Consider the following 15820-nt stretch of genomic DNA (forward strand, 5'->3'; position numbering starts at 1 on the left):
AACACTTTGTTAGAATTGTAGCTAAATTCCACTATTATTCAGGCAGTGGTCAAGTTGGGTTGAGGCTTAACTTTCTTACTCGAGGGGTCTTATTTTGGGTACACATGCAATAAAATTTAAATCATTGCTTCAGTTTGATTGTCTGAGAGAGATTTCTGAATAAGTAGCTGAATTAGAGGGAGTTGGTAGTCATTCACCAGAATGTTATCTGCACTCCAAAGGTTAAATTCATGCCAAGATTATAAAACTATCTTAAGAATCTAGAAAGATAAGGGGTTATCTGTGCACTTAAAAAAAAACATTTTAAGGGGAACAGCAAGAATAGATAAACTATTTCCACTAGTCACAGAGTCTGGGATGAGGAGGTATAATCACAAAATCAGTGCCAGGAGTGAAATTATGAAATACTCTACAAAGATTGGAAAACTTTTGGAAAACTCTTCTGAAAATAGCAATTGATGCTAAATCATTTATTGAGTTTAAACTCAGGAGGGATAAATCTTTGTAGACAAAGATATTAAGGAACAAAAGTGGACATATGGAGTTAAGTCCCATGTCAGTGCAGAATTCACTGAATTTCAGAACAAGCTCCAGATGCGAAGTGACTTCCTTCTGTTCTTACTGAATAAGTACAGCTGGGTCTCTTCCCTAAATGGCATCAGTGAATCAGGTGGATTCCTAAAAGAACTTTACAACCACATTTACTCATACCAGCTTTTTATTTCTAGGTATTTTACAAAAGTGAATTAATATTCTCCAACTGACAATTACAATATCATTCACCAGATGCCATTCATCTTACAGTGCCTAGGCTTGCTCACTGAAGGAAATATCAAAATGGTATCACGTGACTGCTACTAATCCCTAGTCTTTAATTAAACATTGCATGCAAATAGATAGCTTCTCATTGTTAAGGGTTCAATTAATGCTGTTGAGAGTACTAGGTCTGCATAACCCCACTCAGCACAATATCACTGAGCAGGACTGGGGCAGTGCAGGATTGAGACAATGCCGTGGATAAAATACTGGGACCAAGTTCCTGCCAACCCGTCTCAGGTAGCCATAGGTTCAACTGGGATAGCAATGGGATTGATGAATTTGACAATAAAAATAGACATGATGAAACATCACTGCCTGAAGATCAGACTTTAAAATGGAAGAACTCACACATTACCATAATTGAAGGAAAATAGCAATTGTAATACTCACCTTCAGAGTCTAGGCACAGGGTGTGGTGTTGTCCACCAGAGAATTTTATCCAAGACTTAGTGGAGTTCTTGAATGCAGTTAATTTGTGTGCTGAGTAACAGGGAGTTGTGCTTGATGTTCCTGCAGCAGAAACAAAACATACCACTCTTTTTGTGCCTTCAGTTTGTCTCTTCCCCTCCTTATCTCACCTAAAACTTAGTGTGGATTGGTGCTATTTTCTGAAATGACGCCCAAGCTGACAAGTCGATCCAGTGAACATTGACAGACTATTCAACAGCAGAGGCAGGGTAGACAAGTCTGATCAAATCCTCAGCCTTCTAATCGCACATGTACATTTTACAATAGTAAAGATAAAGCTAAACTGCTATTTCACACCTCCTTATGCATTGTTATGTAATGATCCTGTACAGAAAGGGAACACTGTATACTTTCCTTTAGCTAACCTTAATATTTCAATGAGGCCATGATTGAAGTAGAATATCCAATGTTGAAGCCACATTTGAATGAATCTCAAAATTCTGCCTACAGTTGAACTCATAGCAAGTCCTGTGATAGGTCAGTGAGCAAAACAATTGACCAAAGTCAGCTCTTGGTCGGACAATGCCTTAATTTCAAATTCTGACTCCAAATTTTCAGGCTTCTCCATACCTCATACCATCCAATCTCTGTCCTACAACCCTCTAAGAATACTGCACTCCTCCAATTCTGGCCTCTTGGACATGCTAAAAGTTTTAAATCACTGCACCATTGCTGCCCATGCCTCCAGCAGGCTGGTCATTAAGTTCTAGAATTCCCTCCTTAAACTCTTGACCATTCTTTTGTTCTTTAAGAAACTCCTTAAGATCTACTATATCACCATGATTTTGGTTAACTGTCTGAAAATCCCATGGGCTTGCAAACAAACTTTGCTCAATAATGCTCTGGAGAAATCTTGGGACATTTCACTACATTAAAAGAGGTTACGTAAATACAAGTCACTGTTGCTATATAGCCTGAACACTAAAGACGTGGCTTTGTTTTGCATTGCATGCAAACTTGAATAATTCACATTATAGTTCATGCTTTAACAGTTCTCACCCAGTTGATGATAGTTGGAAAGTCCAAAACCGTAGACATGTCCTTCCTTTGAAATTGCAAACGTACAATATGCCCCACAGAAAACATCACGAAATTTCACTTTCCCACTTCCCTTAGCTTTGAGATGAAGGCTCTTGGGAATCAGCAGCCGCTCTGAGCAAATTAAACAAATAATTGGCAATTAAACAGCATAAATCATCATTAATAACCTCAACAGTAATGGATACCACAGTAAATGTCTGGGATCAATTATTGTCTCAAGTTGAGACAGCAGCTGGGATTGCAGCACCATTCTCATCAGTTTACTTGGCAAAGTGAGGACAGTTCATTCTAAGTGAAAAGCAAAACAAACAAACACAAAAGGGGCTCTCTTATTAGCATTGGATGGTTCAAATGTGCAGAAATTAATGCTACTTTTACCTAGACCTCGTCTTCCTCCCCGGTTCGTAAAGCATTCTGCAATTCTTCCCAGCTGCCCCTGTTCACCACAACCAGATGTGTAAATATCTCCATCTAGAGACAGCAACGCCAAATGGTCATTACCTACAGAAAAAGGGAAGGGAAAACAATTTTGAAAATAATGAGTCCATTCTTGTTAAAGCTGCCAACTCAAATTTGTCAATGTGTCCAAGACCAAACTGCGGAATTTTCCAACATCTGTGTGACCATATCAGTAACAAGAACAGACATGTATTTATATAGAGACCCTTTCACAAAATCAGATCATTTCAGAGCATCCTCCAACCAATAAAGAGTGACAATACGAGATGGATAAGGTACCAGATGGGTCTACTTAATAGGACAAGAGGCAGTATAAATAACATTGTCTTCTATTAGTTAGCCAATTCTCTCAGAGTTGCAACTGGGAGGCACTTTCAAAATGGCACCTTATGATTAGTGGAGTTCCAGTGATCAGTCAGAGATGTACAGCATGGAAACAGACCCTTCGGTCCAACCTGTCCATGCCGACCAGATATCCCAACCCAATCTGGTCCCACCTGCCAGCACCCAGCCCATATCCCTCCAAACTCTTCCTAGTCATATACCCATCCAAATGCCTCTTAAATGTTGCAATTGTATCAGCCTCCATAATATGCTCTGGGAGCTCATTCCATACACGCACCACCCTCTGTGAAAATGTTGCCCCTCAGGTCTCTTTTATATCTTTCCCCTCTCGCCCTAAACCTATGTTCTGGACTTCCTGACCCCAGGGAAAAGACTTAGTCTATTTATCCTATCCATTAGTACAGGAATCAAAATTATTTATAAATGCAAATTAAGGACTTGGATGAGGAAAGTGAACGCAACATAGCCAAGTTTGCAGATCACACAAAAATAGATTGAAAGGACAAGTTCCATGAATGAGACAGAGCCTGCATAGGGAAATAGACAAGTTAAGCTAGTGGGCAAGATCTTGGCAGATACATAATATGAAAAATGTGAGGTGATGTACTTTGGCAAGAAAATAGAGGAGCTGAATATGAAAACAAAAGACTGCAGAAATCCACAGATGTGGAATGAGGGATTTCTCATGCATTCATCCAAGTTCAGTGGGTAATATGGAAAGCAAATGAAATGTTTGTCTTTACAAGGGAATGGAGTATAAAAGTAGTTAGATTTTGCAAAAACTACACAAAAGGTACTAATCAGACCACAGCTTGAATACTGTGAACGGTTTTGGGCCTCCTATCCAAGCAATATATACTGGCATTGCAGGCAGCCTAGAGAAGGTTCACTAGGGGATAATGGGTATGGTATGGAGGGACTGTCTTATGAGGGGAAGTCGAGCCTATATAGCCTATATTGGTATATAGAAGATTGAGAATCAACCTCATTGAAACATACAGATTCTTTCAGTATTTGACAGGATAGAGGCAGAAAAGTCATTTCCCCTTGTGAGATAGTCTAGGACCATAGGGCATAATCTCAGAATATGGGGCCACATATTTAAGACAGAGGAGAAGGAAGTTTCTTCCCTTGGAGGGTTATGAATCCATGGAATTTTTTATCATTGACGTCTATCAAGGCTGGGTAATTGAATATATTCAAGGCTGAAATAGACAGTTTCATTTTAAGGGAGTCAAGGGTTATTGGGAAAGGCAGGTAAATGGTGTTAAGGATTATCAGATCAACCATTGTCTCAGGTGAAGAGTAGACTCTGCTATTCAATGAGACCAAGGCTGTTCAATTGAACAGCTGACTTCAGCTCCTTTGTCTTAACACAAGAAACCACTGCTCCTTTGTATACAACAAACTCCTACAAACAGGAACATGTCAACAACCAGGCAATTACTCTTCTTGAAAATAAAGCAATGCTAACAGAGAGATAAATACTGCCCTGGACACAATGAGGAACCTCCCCATCCATCCTCAAAATAACTAAGATATTCCAAGTCCGAACCCGATTTGAAAGTTATCATCGCCAACTGTGTGACAAAAACAGCCTTCTCACCCTGAGGTGAGGCCACGTGAACCATGACTGACAATACACAGACCGCATTAGCTGAAGGAATAAGTCCCCACTGTCAAAATTTTACTCACATAGCAATATTATCGGTTCATCAGGACATTCAAATGTCAAATGGTCATCCTTAATTGCCCAGAGGACAGTTAAGAATCAACCACATTTCTATGGGTTTGAAGCCACATGTAGATCAGGCCAATTTCCTTCCCTAAAAGGACATTAGTGAACTAGATGGATTTCTCTGACAATTGTTTTAGGGTTATCATTAGATTTTGTAATTCCCGATCTTTACAGAATTCAAATTCCACATCTGCCAAAGCAGGATTTGAAACCGGGACCTAGAACGTTAGCTGGGTCTCTGGAATAACAGTCTAGCGAAAATAGCACTAGGCGGGCACTTCTCGCTTGCTAATTCAGAAAGCAACACTTACACATTTATAACCTTAATATTAATTAATCCTTCACACAGTTTCTCATTCCATTATTCCTCCATCTCCATTGTATCTAATACAGAAACCGCTTGTACATTGAATCAAACTATAATGGAAGTGAAGCTTTCTCACCTGAAGTGATTTTAATTATTGGAACATCAAGAGGGATTTTCTGTGGAAAACAGCTGGTCTTCAAAGGCTCCAGCAGACCTATAACTCCATTGTTATCCTGTGGGATTCCATATTTATACACAAGTTAAATACAGACAAATTTATGCAATAGGGTTTGAAAAAATACAGTGCTCCAGAAGAAAAAGAACCCCACAAAAACATGACAATATGTGGATTAATAAAAGCTGACAATTCTGGGAAACTAAAATTGAAACATACAATGGAAAGACAGGCTTTTTTTGATGGCGCCAGAAGGACAAAATACAGGAGTCAATTGTCAGCCATAACTCACCAGCTAACACTCTCACCTCCCCCACCCCGCCCCACCCCCAAGTCGGAATGTCATGGTACAAGCCCCACTTCAGAGACCTGAACACAAAAACTAGGCTAGAACCCCCAATGAAGAGTGTGTGCCATACTGATGGAGATGCCACCTTTCTAAGGAGGCATTTAGCTGCAGCCCCTTCTGTCCTTTTAGGATATAAAAAGATCCTGTGGTGCTATTTTGAAGAAATGCAACTTTGCTTCACCCAGTCCCCATGCCAGTATATGTACTTCAAATGGGCATCCATCTCATTAATGTTTGTAGGATCTTGTTGTGTAGATACACATTTCTGCATTTCCTCAAATCAAATAGTGACTATACTTCAGAAGGGGTTCACTGTCTGTAAAGAGGCTTTGGGACTGAGGTTATAAAAGGTACAATATAAATCCAAGTGCTTCTTATTTCTCTTTAATAAGTACATAAGTGGATCTCGTCAGGCAGTTCCACTTAAAACACTTTCCCCTTGTTAGTCAAGGATACGTTACCCACCACTACACACTAAGTGCTATAATAGCATACGCAGACATCCATAGAGGATGAGGGGTTTTGGAACAACAGGTGGTTAAATCAGGCTATCAAACCTTTCAATGAGAGCACAGCTGATTGCAATTTCAATCCCATTTTAATAAAATCCAAGTATTACAATGCTGGAGACCTGAAATAAAAACAAGTAGTGCTGGAGATACTTAGTTAACAGATCTGGCAGTATCTATAGAGAGAGAAGTTAACATTTGAGTGTTAAGAGGCAGATTGAACTATAAATGTTAACTTTGTTTCTCCCTCCACAGATGCAGAGTTGTTCCAGCATTTTTTTTCCACTAATCTCACTTATGGTCCCTTGCTTTCTATCCTGTGATACCAACCCAACAAGCATCTATCGACTGAAGTTTTGAAAATTTAAATTGTCACCGAGCAACTACAATACTTTTTTGGGAACGAGATCCCGATTTCCACAATCTAGGGTGTGGACTGCATTTTACTGCCTGCCATCCAGACAGAATTAGAAAGTAGCTGGTGCGGACGTTTCTATTCATCATTCCTTAAATGGACATGAATTATGTCCACTTGTGTTTGATCTCCCATCAAGGGCAAGCAGCACGAAAAATAAGTAGAACCATACAGCACAAGAAAACACAACTCAGACCATTGTGTCTATGTTAACTCTTTCAAAGTGTTAGTTCAGTTCTATTCCTTGCACTTTCCCCCTGTAATTTCCTCTTTCCCAAGTTTACAGTCAACTCCAAATCAACTGTGAAAAACAGAGTGACTACCTGCACTAACTCCTATCTCCCTCCATCGCAACCTGTAGCTTACCCTGAAGGAGCCCCAGATATAAACATGGCCAATGTCAGTCAGAGCTCCAGTGTGACTGTCACCAGCAGAAACTTGAACCACATGCTCATTGAGTATAATCCGAGCTGGGATCGTATCTGAACCTTCCTGCGACGTATCACGACCGAGGGCACCTTCATCATTGCAGCCGAATGTGTAAATCTGAGGAGGCAAGAGAAACGAAAGTCAGGAATATCCATTAACACTGGATGTAAGTAAGAAGCCTTAATAGGTCATTCTGAACTGCTGGATTAGCAGAGCGGTCCCTAGTCCTTGTCAGCTTTATCCCTTAACTATCATCACTAAAAACAGATACTCTGTTCATTTATCCCACTGCTGTATCGGTAAACCTGCTTCTCACAAGTATGAGAGAGAATGTAGCTACTTCCAGTGTTATTGAGAAGGGAGTTCCAAAATTTTGATTCAATATACTGCAATATATTTCCAAGTCAGGACAGTATCTCTTTAGGTCGCTGCCCATGAGACTGCTGCACTTATTCTTCCAAGTGTTAAAGTTGGGAGGTGCTTTCAAAGGAGGCTTTATGAGTTGCTGTGGTGTACCCTTTAGATGACGCACACTAGTGCCACTGTGCAACAGCGAAGAGTGTAAATGTTGAAGGTGATTGATGGGCTGGATGGTGCCAAGCTTCTTCAGTCTTGCTGGAGCTATCCAGGCAAACAAAGTATTCAATCAAACTCTTGACCTATGCCTTGCAAATCATGGACAAGCTGCAGAGAGCCAGAATAAACGTTACTCATTGCAAAATTCACAGCCTCTGACCTCCTCTTATAATCAAGATATTTATCTGATACTGTACTTATAATTATCAAGAACAGTTGCAAATCCCTTCTGACCAAAAGCATTCATGAAGAATGATCACAGCAGTAACGCAGCATAATTAATAGCATAAAAGTTATAAACTTAAGGCCTCACATTATCAGAGATAGTAATGCAGCTGTTGCAGGAGAGTTCCAAGGGTCAATTTGTCACTGGGATGATGGTTGAAGAATAGAAGTTACTGTGCACGGAGTTCAAAATCAATTGCATGAAGAATAATGCATTTGGTTCCAATAGCTTTAGTGACGATGTAGCTCCTTTCAATTAATGCCTGATAATGGCATGTAAATGGAATTTGAATGACATCACTTATCACTCCCTGGTTGAAAATTCTCACCTAATCAATGGTAAATCCAACATCCAGTACTTCCCAAGTGATTACACAGATTGAAATGTTATTATTTACATTAGACAACACAAACAATTCCAATGAACTAATTACCAAATGGACTTCAGGAAACCATTAGCCAGTAAGGGAAAATTTGTATTTACATAGCTGCTTTCAGGTTCTTAAATAGCCAATGAATTACTTTTGAAGTGTTTTGCAGCCATCTCGAGTACAGATTGAACACCACAGATTAGAAAAGAAATATTGATCTTGAATAGGAGAGAGATGGGAAATATCACTCAAAAGAATCACCGAATAGTTAACAGTATGAGGTGGCAATTTAATCCAGTGACTTCACGCTGGCTCTCTGCAAGACTCCTCTTGACAGATGCTTATCCAATTCTCTTTTGAAAGTCATGACTGAATCAATCTACACCACAACAGGCATTCCAGATTCCAACTACAGAGGAACCTCGGTAATCCGAAGGACAGGGACAGGGAGTATTTCATTCGGTTGACCAAATTCCAGATAACATAGTTTAGCCAAGCATCAGGACCTTGCGATCTTGCTGGATAAGCCAATAATCGGATAATCGAGGTTCCTCTATACTTGTTGAGTTAAAACCTTTTATAATGCTGCCATTAGTTCATTTGCATTTCAACCAATAATAGTGAGTTCTGAATCTCCACCCTTTCCCCTTTCTTCTCCTATCTAGTCTCTTGAGATCAATTATGATGTGGAACATTTTCATCAGATCTCTCAACTTCCTATTATTTTTTTAAAAGATCATAGAGTTTTCTCCAATCTGCATCATTCTCATGATTTTTTTTCTGCACTCTCTCAAAATCCTTCACAACTTTACTGAAGTGCATATCCCAGAATCAGTTACCAGATTCCAGGTGAGATCCAACCAGTGTTGCATAAATTCATAGAATCCCTAGTTTGGCAACAGGCCATTTGGTCTAACAAGTCCACACCGACCCTCCAAAGAGTAACCCACTTAGACCCATTCCCCTACCCTATTACTCTATATTTTCCCCGACTCATGCACCTAACCTACACATCCCTGAACATTATGGTCAATTTAGCATGGCAAATTCACCTAACCTGCATATCTTTGGACTGTGGGAGGAAACCAGAGCACCCAGAGGAAACTCACAGACACCATGGAGAATGAGCAAACTCCACACAGACAGTCACCTGAGGCTGGAATCTGGGTCCCTTGTGCTGTGAGCTAGCATGTTCACCACTGAGCCACCACCTCCCCAGATTGATCACAAACCCCTTGCTTTTGTAAACTTTTAAAAGTTTATTTATAAAGGCCAGAATTCAATTTCCCTTTTAAGTCACTTTCCCAACCTGCACTGTCCCTTCAATGATTTATGAACATATTCTTTTAGGTCACACTGCACCAATGCCTCCTTTAGCATTATAGCATGTACTTTGTTTTAAATTGCTTCTCCTCATTCTTCCTAGTACAAGGTATGACTTCACACTTCTGACTTTAATATCATCTGCAACCTGTCCCCCATTCCTGGTTCCATGCCCTCTTGCATTCCTCACAGATGACAATAGTTCTATTTTTTCATGCTACCTATAAATTTTGAAATTGTGCCTTGCAAACTCAAAACCTAAGCGGTTAAAATATATCAAGAAAAGCAGTGATCCTAATGCCAAGTCCAGGGGAGCCTCTTCGCCCATCTTCCTCCAGTGCAAATAAACAAATTGCCACTGCTTTGTTTTGGTCACTCAGACAATATATTATCCCTGTTACTGTCCAATATTTTACCTATGCTCCACACACGAGTGTACCAACACAGTGGTTTCCACTTCCAAAAGTGGCATAGAACTCAGCAATCCAATAGTGGAAAAAATATTAAAGGAATGCAGTTCAAGGGTTTCAACTTGGTTGATGAGCCTGTTGTGGCAGTTTAGAACTTCATCTTTACCCTATCAACCACGTTCTGCCTACCCACCTTCTCTGTAACCACAACATTAAAAAAGTCATTGATTGGTACCATGTGCAGAAATACTTGCTACCTCCACAAATGAGGTTTAATAGTATAGCATTTACAAGATATACTGCAGAAATTTACAAGGCTTTGTTAGACAGCACCTTCCAAACCCACAATCACCACCACCTGGAATGACAAAGGAACACCACCAATTGCAGATTTCTGACGAAGGGCTTTTGCCCAAAACATGGATTTTCCTGCTCCTTGGATGCTGCTTGACCTGCTGTGCTTTTCCAGCACCACACTCTTGACCCTTCCCAAAGACAACTAGGGACACCCAAGAAATGCTGGCACAGCCTGCGATGCCCACATCCCATGACTGAATTTTAAAAAAAGTTCAATTAAACTGCTTGAAGGCACAATTGGTCTTTAACAAATCTGCATTTTCCTTAATGCATCCCAATTTGCAAAAGTGACTGTTAATTTCTTGTAATCTATTTCCTCAGGTGCAGGAATCTAGAACAGAGAGGTATAACTTTAAAGTTAGAGCTAGGTCATTTAATTTCTCACCAAATTTTGAATACTGACATTCCAATACAGTGCACAGAATGCTATACTCAACAGACACCACTTTACATGAGATTTAAATAGAGGCCCCGTTCACACTCAACTGGCTATAGAAATCACATGGTACTAGTTCAAAGAAAGGATAAGAAATTGTACCCTGACCAACATTGATAGCTCAGCTGATGTCATTAAAAAAGTAATTTTATCTGGCATTTATCACATTGCTGCTTGGGTACAGCTGTAAGTGCCAACATTACCACCTTATTACACATCAGAAAGAACTGAATTGGCTGTGAAGTGCTTTGGAGCATTTGGATGTCACAAAAGACATGGCACAAACATGAGTCATCCTTCCAGTACTTACACTGCCCGAGGCCCCAAGGCACACAGTATGCATTCCTCCGGCCTCCACCTGCACTATTTTCTCTGGTAATTGTTTGACAAAGGCGGGTTTCTTTCTTTCCATCACATTTTCCCCTAGACCAAGTTGGCCAACATCACCCTGGCCCAGCGTCAGGACAATCCCAGGGATCGTTCCATGTGAGGAATGCGAGACTGTGGGAGGGAAAACAAATTAGGCTTCCATCCATCAGCAAACAAATACTCAACAAACAAAACCAAAACGCCACAGTTGTATTCTCTCAAGTGTAGAAGATTAAATTGGTGATCTAGTAGGCAGTGTTGAGAGAAGTGCATTATCATCTCTGATGACAGAGCATTACCGTAAAATTAGAGTTGGGCCATTTATGTCAAGAAGCATTTCTTCATAAAAACGTATCCAAAATCTTGAATGCTCCCACCCACTGAAGATGTGTTAAGGTTGGGAGTCGATTAGAAACTGAAAAGTGGAGCATGATATATTTATATAGGTTATGAAACCAAGACAGTAAATGTTGGTCAGATATAGGTCAATCAACAACAAATTCATCTGAAGAGGATCAAATGGCTGCTCCTGTACCCAGAGTCAGTTATTCTCAAATAATCAATCTGGGAATTCCTACTGGAGTTGTTTTTTGTGTAAATGGGCCAGCATTAGCACATCCCTACAACTGCTCCTGCCAATAGCTGAGAAAGCCTTTTAATGCAGGAACAAAGGAGAATGGATAGTCTGGGATTCCTCTGTGGACCATTACCCAGTTATTACTCATGCAAAGTATACATTTCTGTGGACAGATGTGATGACCCCTGCAGTCAAATAACTAGTCATTATTAACAGCTTTATGTCAACCATGGAAAACAATTATAAAGGCTATGGATATTTGTGCAGCTAAAGCCAAGTAAAAGTCACCACTTCAGGAAAAGTAAATAAACCATTCAAAAAATATTACCAATGTGTCAGTTTAGATCAAAGAGTATATAGACCACCATAAAACAAGCAAAGTGAGCTTGTGGATATCAAGCACAATGGGATAATCCTGACTTGGCATGACACAGTTGTTTCACAATACAGAGTAAAAACATAGACCTTCCTTCCTAACTTTCTCTCACAACACCACATAGACTACAGCAGTTCAAAGTGACTCACTACCACATTCTCAAAGGTCATGTCCAGATTCCAAAAATGAATAAAATTTAATAATGTATTGCCTGTCCAAGATGTGGCCCAGAAGTTACTCCATGGGTGTTTGCCTCTTACCACATCACTTCTCCTGCCTTCACTCATCTGGCACCTTTCCATCATTGCCAAAGCATGGCGACACAGTTTGTGTAGCTGAACTCAAAAGTTTCGACTCCTGCAGATTTTAACTCCTCTACATGAGGGATGCTAGTTTCTGCCAACTGAAAGAAATTTAGTTGGCGACAAAAAAAAAACTGCAGAGCCTGGAATCCAAGGTAGACAAGGAGACGGCTGGAAGAACACAGCAAGCCAGGCAGCGTCATAAGGTGGAGAAGTCAACATTTTGGGTGTAATCCTTTCTCAGGACAAGAGAAGGCTTACACCCAAAATGTTGACTTCTCCACCTCCTGATGCTGCCTGGCTTGCTCTGTTCTTCCAGCCTCCTGCTTGTCTAGGTAAAAGAAATATCTGATCTTTACTTCTGATTGTCCATTGTTCACAGCAGTTGTGATGGTTTGTGTGACACAGGGACATGATTATAAAACTTATACAAGTGTAAGTGTTTGGCTATGAATTCAAGTAGCAGCTTCACCTTAATTTCAGTCACTGCTATTTATTATACCAGTATAATTGCAGGTTGAGGTGGCTCAGTGGTTAGCACTGCTGCCTCAAGGTGCCAGGGACCCGCGTTCAATTCCAGCCTCAGGCGACTGTCTGAGTGAAGTTTGCACATTCTCTCCACGTCTGCATGGGTTTCCTCCAGGTGTTCTGGTTTCATCCCCTCGTCCAAAGATGTGTAGGTAATGGTGGATTGGCCGTGCTAAATTGCCCAGTGTTCAGGGATATATAGGTAAGGTGCATTAGTCAGAGGTAAATGCAGGATCTTAGGGTAGGGAGAATGGGTCTGGGTGGGATACTCTTTGGAGGGTCAATGTGGACTTGTTGGGCCGAAACAGCCTGTTTCTACACTAGGGGGTTCTATAAATACACCAAGCTACACTTACATTGCACCTTTAGCATATGAATAAGACTTCACAGGAGCTGGTTACATGAGGAGACAGTGGGTTGGGTGAACAAGGGGTGGAAAGACAAAGGATTAATTATTGAACTCTCGAGGTCAAAACAAAGATCACTCAAGTCACAGCTGTAAATAGGATGAAATGATAACAGGGAAGCCTTCCTGATGAAAGGTTCCGGCCCGAAAAGTCAATTTTCCTGCTCCTCAGATGCTGCCTGACCTGCTGCTACCTTTCCAGCAACACACTCTCAAAACTGGAATGATGAAAATACAAGACAGAAAGATTGATTGCAGCAGTACAGATACATGATCAAATTTACCATTTCTGGTGACCAGTTTGTGCATTAAGATATCGTAACTCCTTTATGTACTAAACAAGCCAAAAGATGTAAATGATATCATCTTGTTTGCCCAGTCAGGCATCTTCCATTTCAGCACCTCTTTGCTTTTGGGAGCTGTACAGCTCATGGTAGAATACCTTTTATTGGTCAGAGCATTGAGCATAGGAATTAGGAGGTCATGGTGCAGCTGTAGGACATTGGTTAGGCCACTTTTGAAATATTGTGTGTAATTCTGGTCTCATTTCTATCAAAAGGATGTTGTAAAACTTGAAAGGATTCAGAAAAGGTTTACAAGAATATTGCCAGGGTTGGAGGGTTTGAGCTATAAAAAGAGACTGAATAGGTTGGAACTGTTTTTCCTGGAGTGTCAAAGGCTGAGAGGTGCGGGGCTGGCCAGACTGTTTAGGTGTGCTCCCCACGGATCCGACAGGCCTGCTGGATGTCTTTGCATATGATGGTGACTCGCTTGGCATGGATGGCACACAGGTTGGTGTCCTCAAACAGCCCCACCAGATAAGCCTCACTGGCCTCCTGCAGGGCCACGAAAGGAGGTTTATAAAATTATAGGGTCATGGATAGGATAAACAGACAAAGTCTTTTTTCCCCTGGGTTGGGTGGTGGTGGGGGTGTGTGGGGGGAGAGAGGAGTCCAGAACTGAAGGGCATAGGTTTAGGGTGAGAAGGGAAAGATATAAAAGGGACCTAAGGGGCCACCTTTTCACACAGTGGGTGGGGCGTGTATGGAATGAGCTGCCAGAGGAGGCGGTGGAGGCTGGTACAAGTACAGCATTTAAAAAGGTATCTGGATGGGTATATGAATAGTGGGATATGGCTTAGTGGGATATGTGACAAGTGCTGGTAAATGAGATTAGATTAGGTTAGGATATCTGCTCAGCATGGATGAGTTAGACCCAAGGGTCTGTTTCCGTGCTGTACATCTATGTCTATGACTAGAGTGTAGATTTCCTCGCTGAGCTAGAGGTTTGATATCCAGACCTTTCATTACCTGGCTAGGTAACATCAGTGGTGACCTCCAAGTGAAGCGAAGCTGTTGTCTCCTGCTTTCTATTTATACGTTTGTCCTGGATGGGGTTCCTGGGGTTTGTGGTGATGTCATTTCCTGTTCATTTTCTGAGGGGTTGATAGATGGTACCTAGATCTGTGTGTTTGTTTATGGCGTTAGGGTTGGAGTGCCAGGTCTCTAGGAATTCTCTGGCATGTCTTTGCTTAGCCTGTCCCAGGATAGATGTGTTGTCCCAGTCGAAATGGTGTTTTTTTTCATCTGTGTGTAGGGCTATGAGGGAGAGAGGGTTGTGTCTTTTTGTCTCTTTGTGGCTAGCTGGTGTTCGTGTATCCTGGTGGCTAACTTTCTTCCTGTTTGTCCTACGTGGTGTTTGTGGCAGTCCTTGCATGGAATTTTGTAAATGACGTTTGTTTTATCCATGAGTTGTACTGGTCTTTTAAGTTTGTTAGTTTTTGTTTGAGAGTGGTGGTGGGTTTGTGTGCTACTAGGATTCCGAGGGCTCTTCGTAATCTGGCTGTCATTTCTGAAACTTCTTTGATGTATGGTAAGGTGGTTAGGGTTTCTGGCTGTGTTCGGTCTGCTTGTCGTGGTTTGTTCTTGAGGAATCTGCGGACTGTATTTTTTGAGTATCCATTCTTCTTGAATACGTTGTATAGGTGGTTCTCCTCTGTTTTCCGAAGTTCTATGTCTATGTCTCTATATCTCAGGATAAAATGCACTCTAAGACAATTTTCTAGAAAAGCAAGAATCGTAGAAATGTCCGACGGGCCATTTTCATGCAGTTACCATGGGAACCCAGACTGTAGCTTTAGGGTGCAGGACCTGGAGTGTAGGGAGGTTAGGAACATGGCATCAATTTCAAAGGAGGGTGCCTGTAAACGGGAAAGTGGCTTGAAATGTGTATACTTCAATGCAAGAAGTATACGAAATAAGGTAGGTGAACTTGCAGCGTGGGTTGGTACCTGGGACTTCGATGTTGTGGCTATTACGGAGACATGGGTAGAACAGGGACAGGATTGGCTGTTGCAGGTCCCAGGGTTTAAATGTTTTAGTAGGGTCAGAGGTGGGGGTAAGAGAGGGGGAGGTGTGGCATTGCTTGTCAAAGATAGTATTACAGCTGTGGAAAGGACGATGGATGAAGACTCGCCATCTGAGGTAGTCTGGGCTGAGGTTAGAAATAGG

The 15820-nt window shown here is 41.2% G+C and overlaps 1 protein-coding gene across 3 annotated transcripts in view; it reads right to left on the bottom strand.

Moving 5' to 3' along the window:
• Nucleotides 1-15820, bottom strand: part of rcc1 (regulator of chromosome condensation 1) — a 40276-nt gene that overhangs the window by 14765 nt on the left and 9691 nt on the right. For all 3 annotated transcript variants that reach the window (XM_043717586.2, XM_043717583.2, XM_043717587.2), the window contains exons 3-8: nt 11063-11253; nt 6992-7171; nt 5314-5410; nt 2707-2829; nt 2287-2439; nt 1210-1329 (exon numbers count right to left, since the gene is read on the bottom strand). In XM_043717586.2, the coding sequence (XP_043573521.1) occupies nt 1210-1329; nt 2287-2439; nt 2707-2829; nt 5314-5410; nt 6992-7171; nt 11063-11253 (864 nt within the window). The remainder of the gene's footprint in view (nt 1-1209; nt 1330-2286; nt 2440-2706; nt 2830-5313; nt 5411-6991; nt 7172-11062; nt 11254-15820) is intronic.

This window comes from Chiloscyllium plagiosum, unplaced genomic scaffold (genome assembly GCF_037043375.1).
Source record: "Chiloscyllium plagiosum isolate Xiang-an unplaced genomic scaffold, Cpla_swu_hap1 HiC_scaffold_30, whole genome shotgun sequence".
NCBI lineage: Eukaryota > Metazoa > Chordata > Chondrichthyes > Orectolobiformes > Hemiscylliidae > Chiloscyllium > Chiloscyllium plagiosum.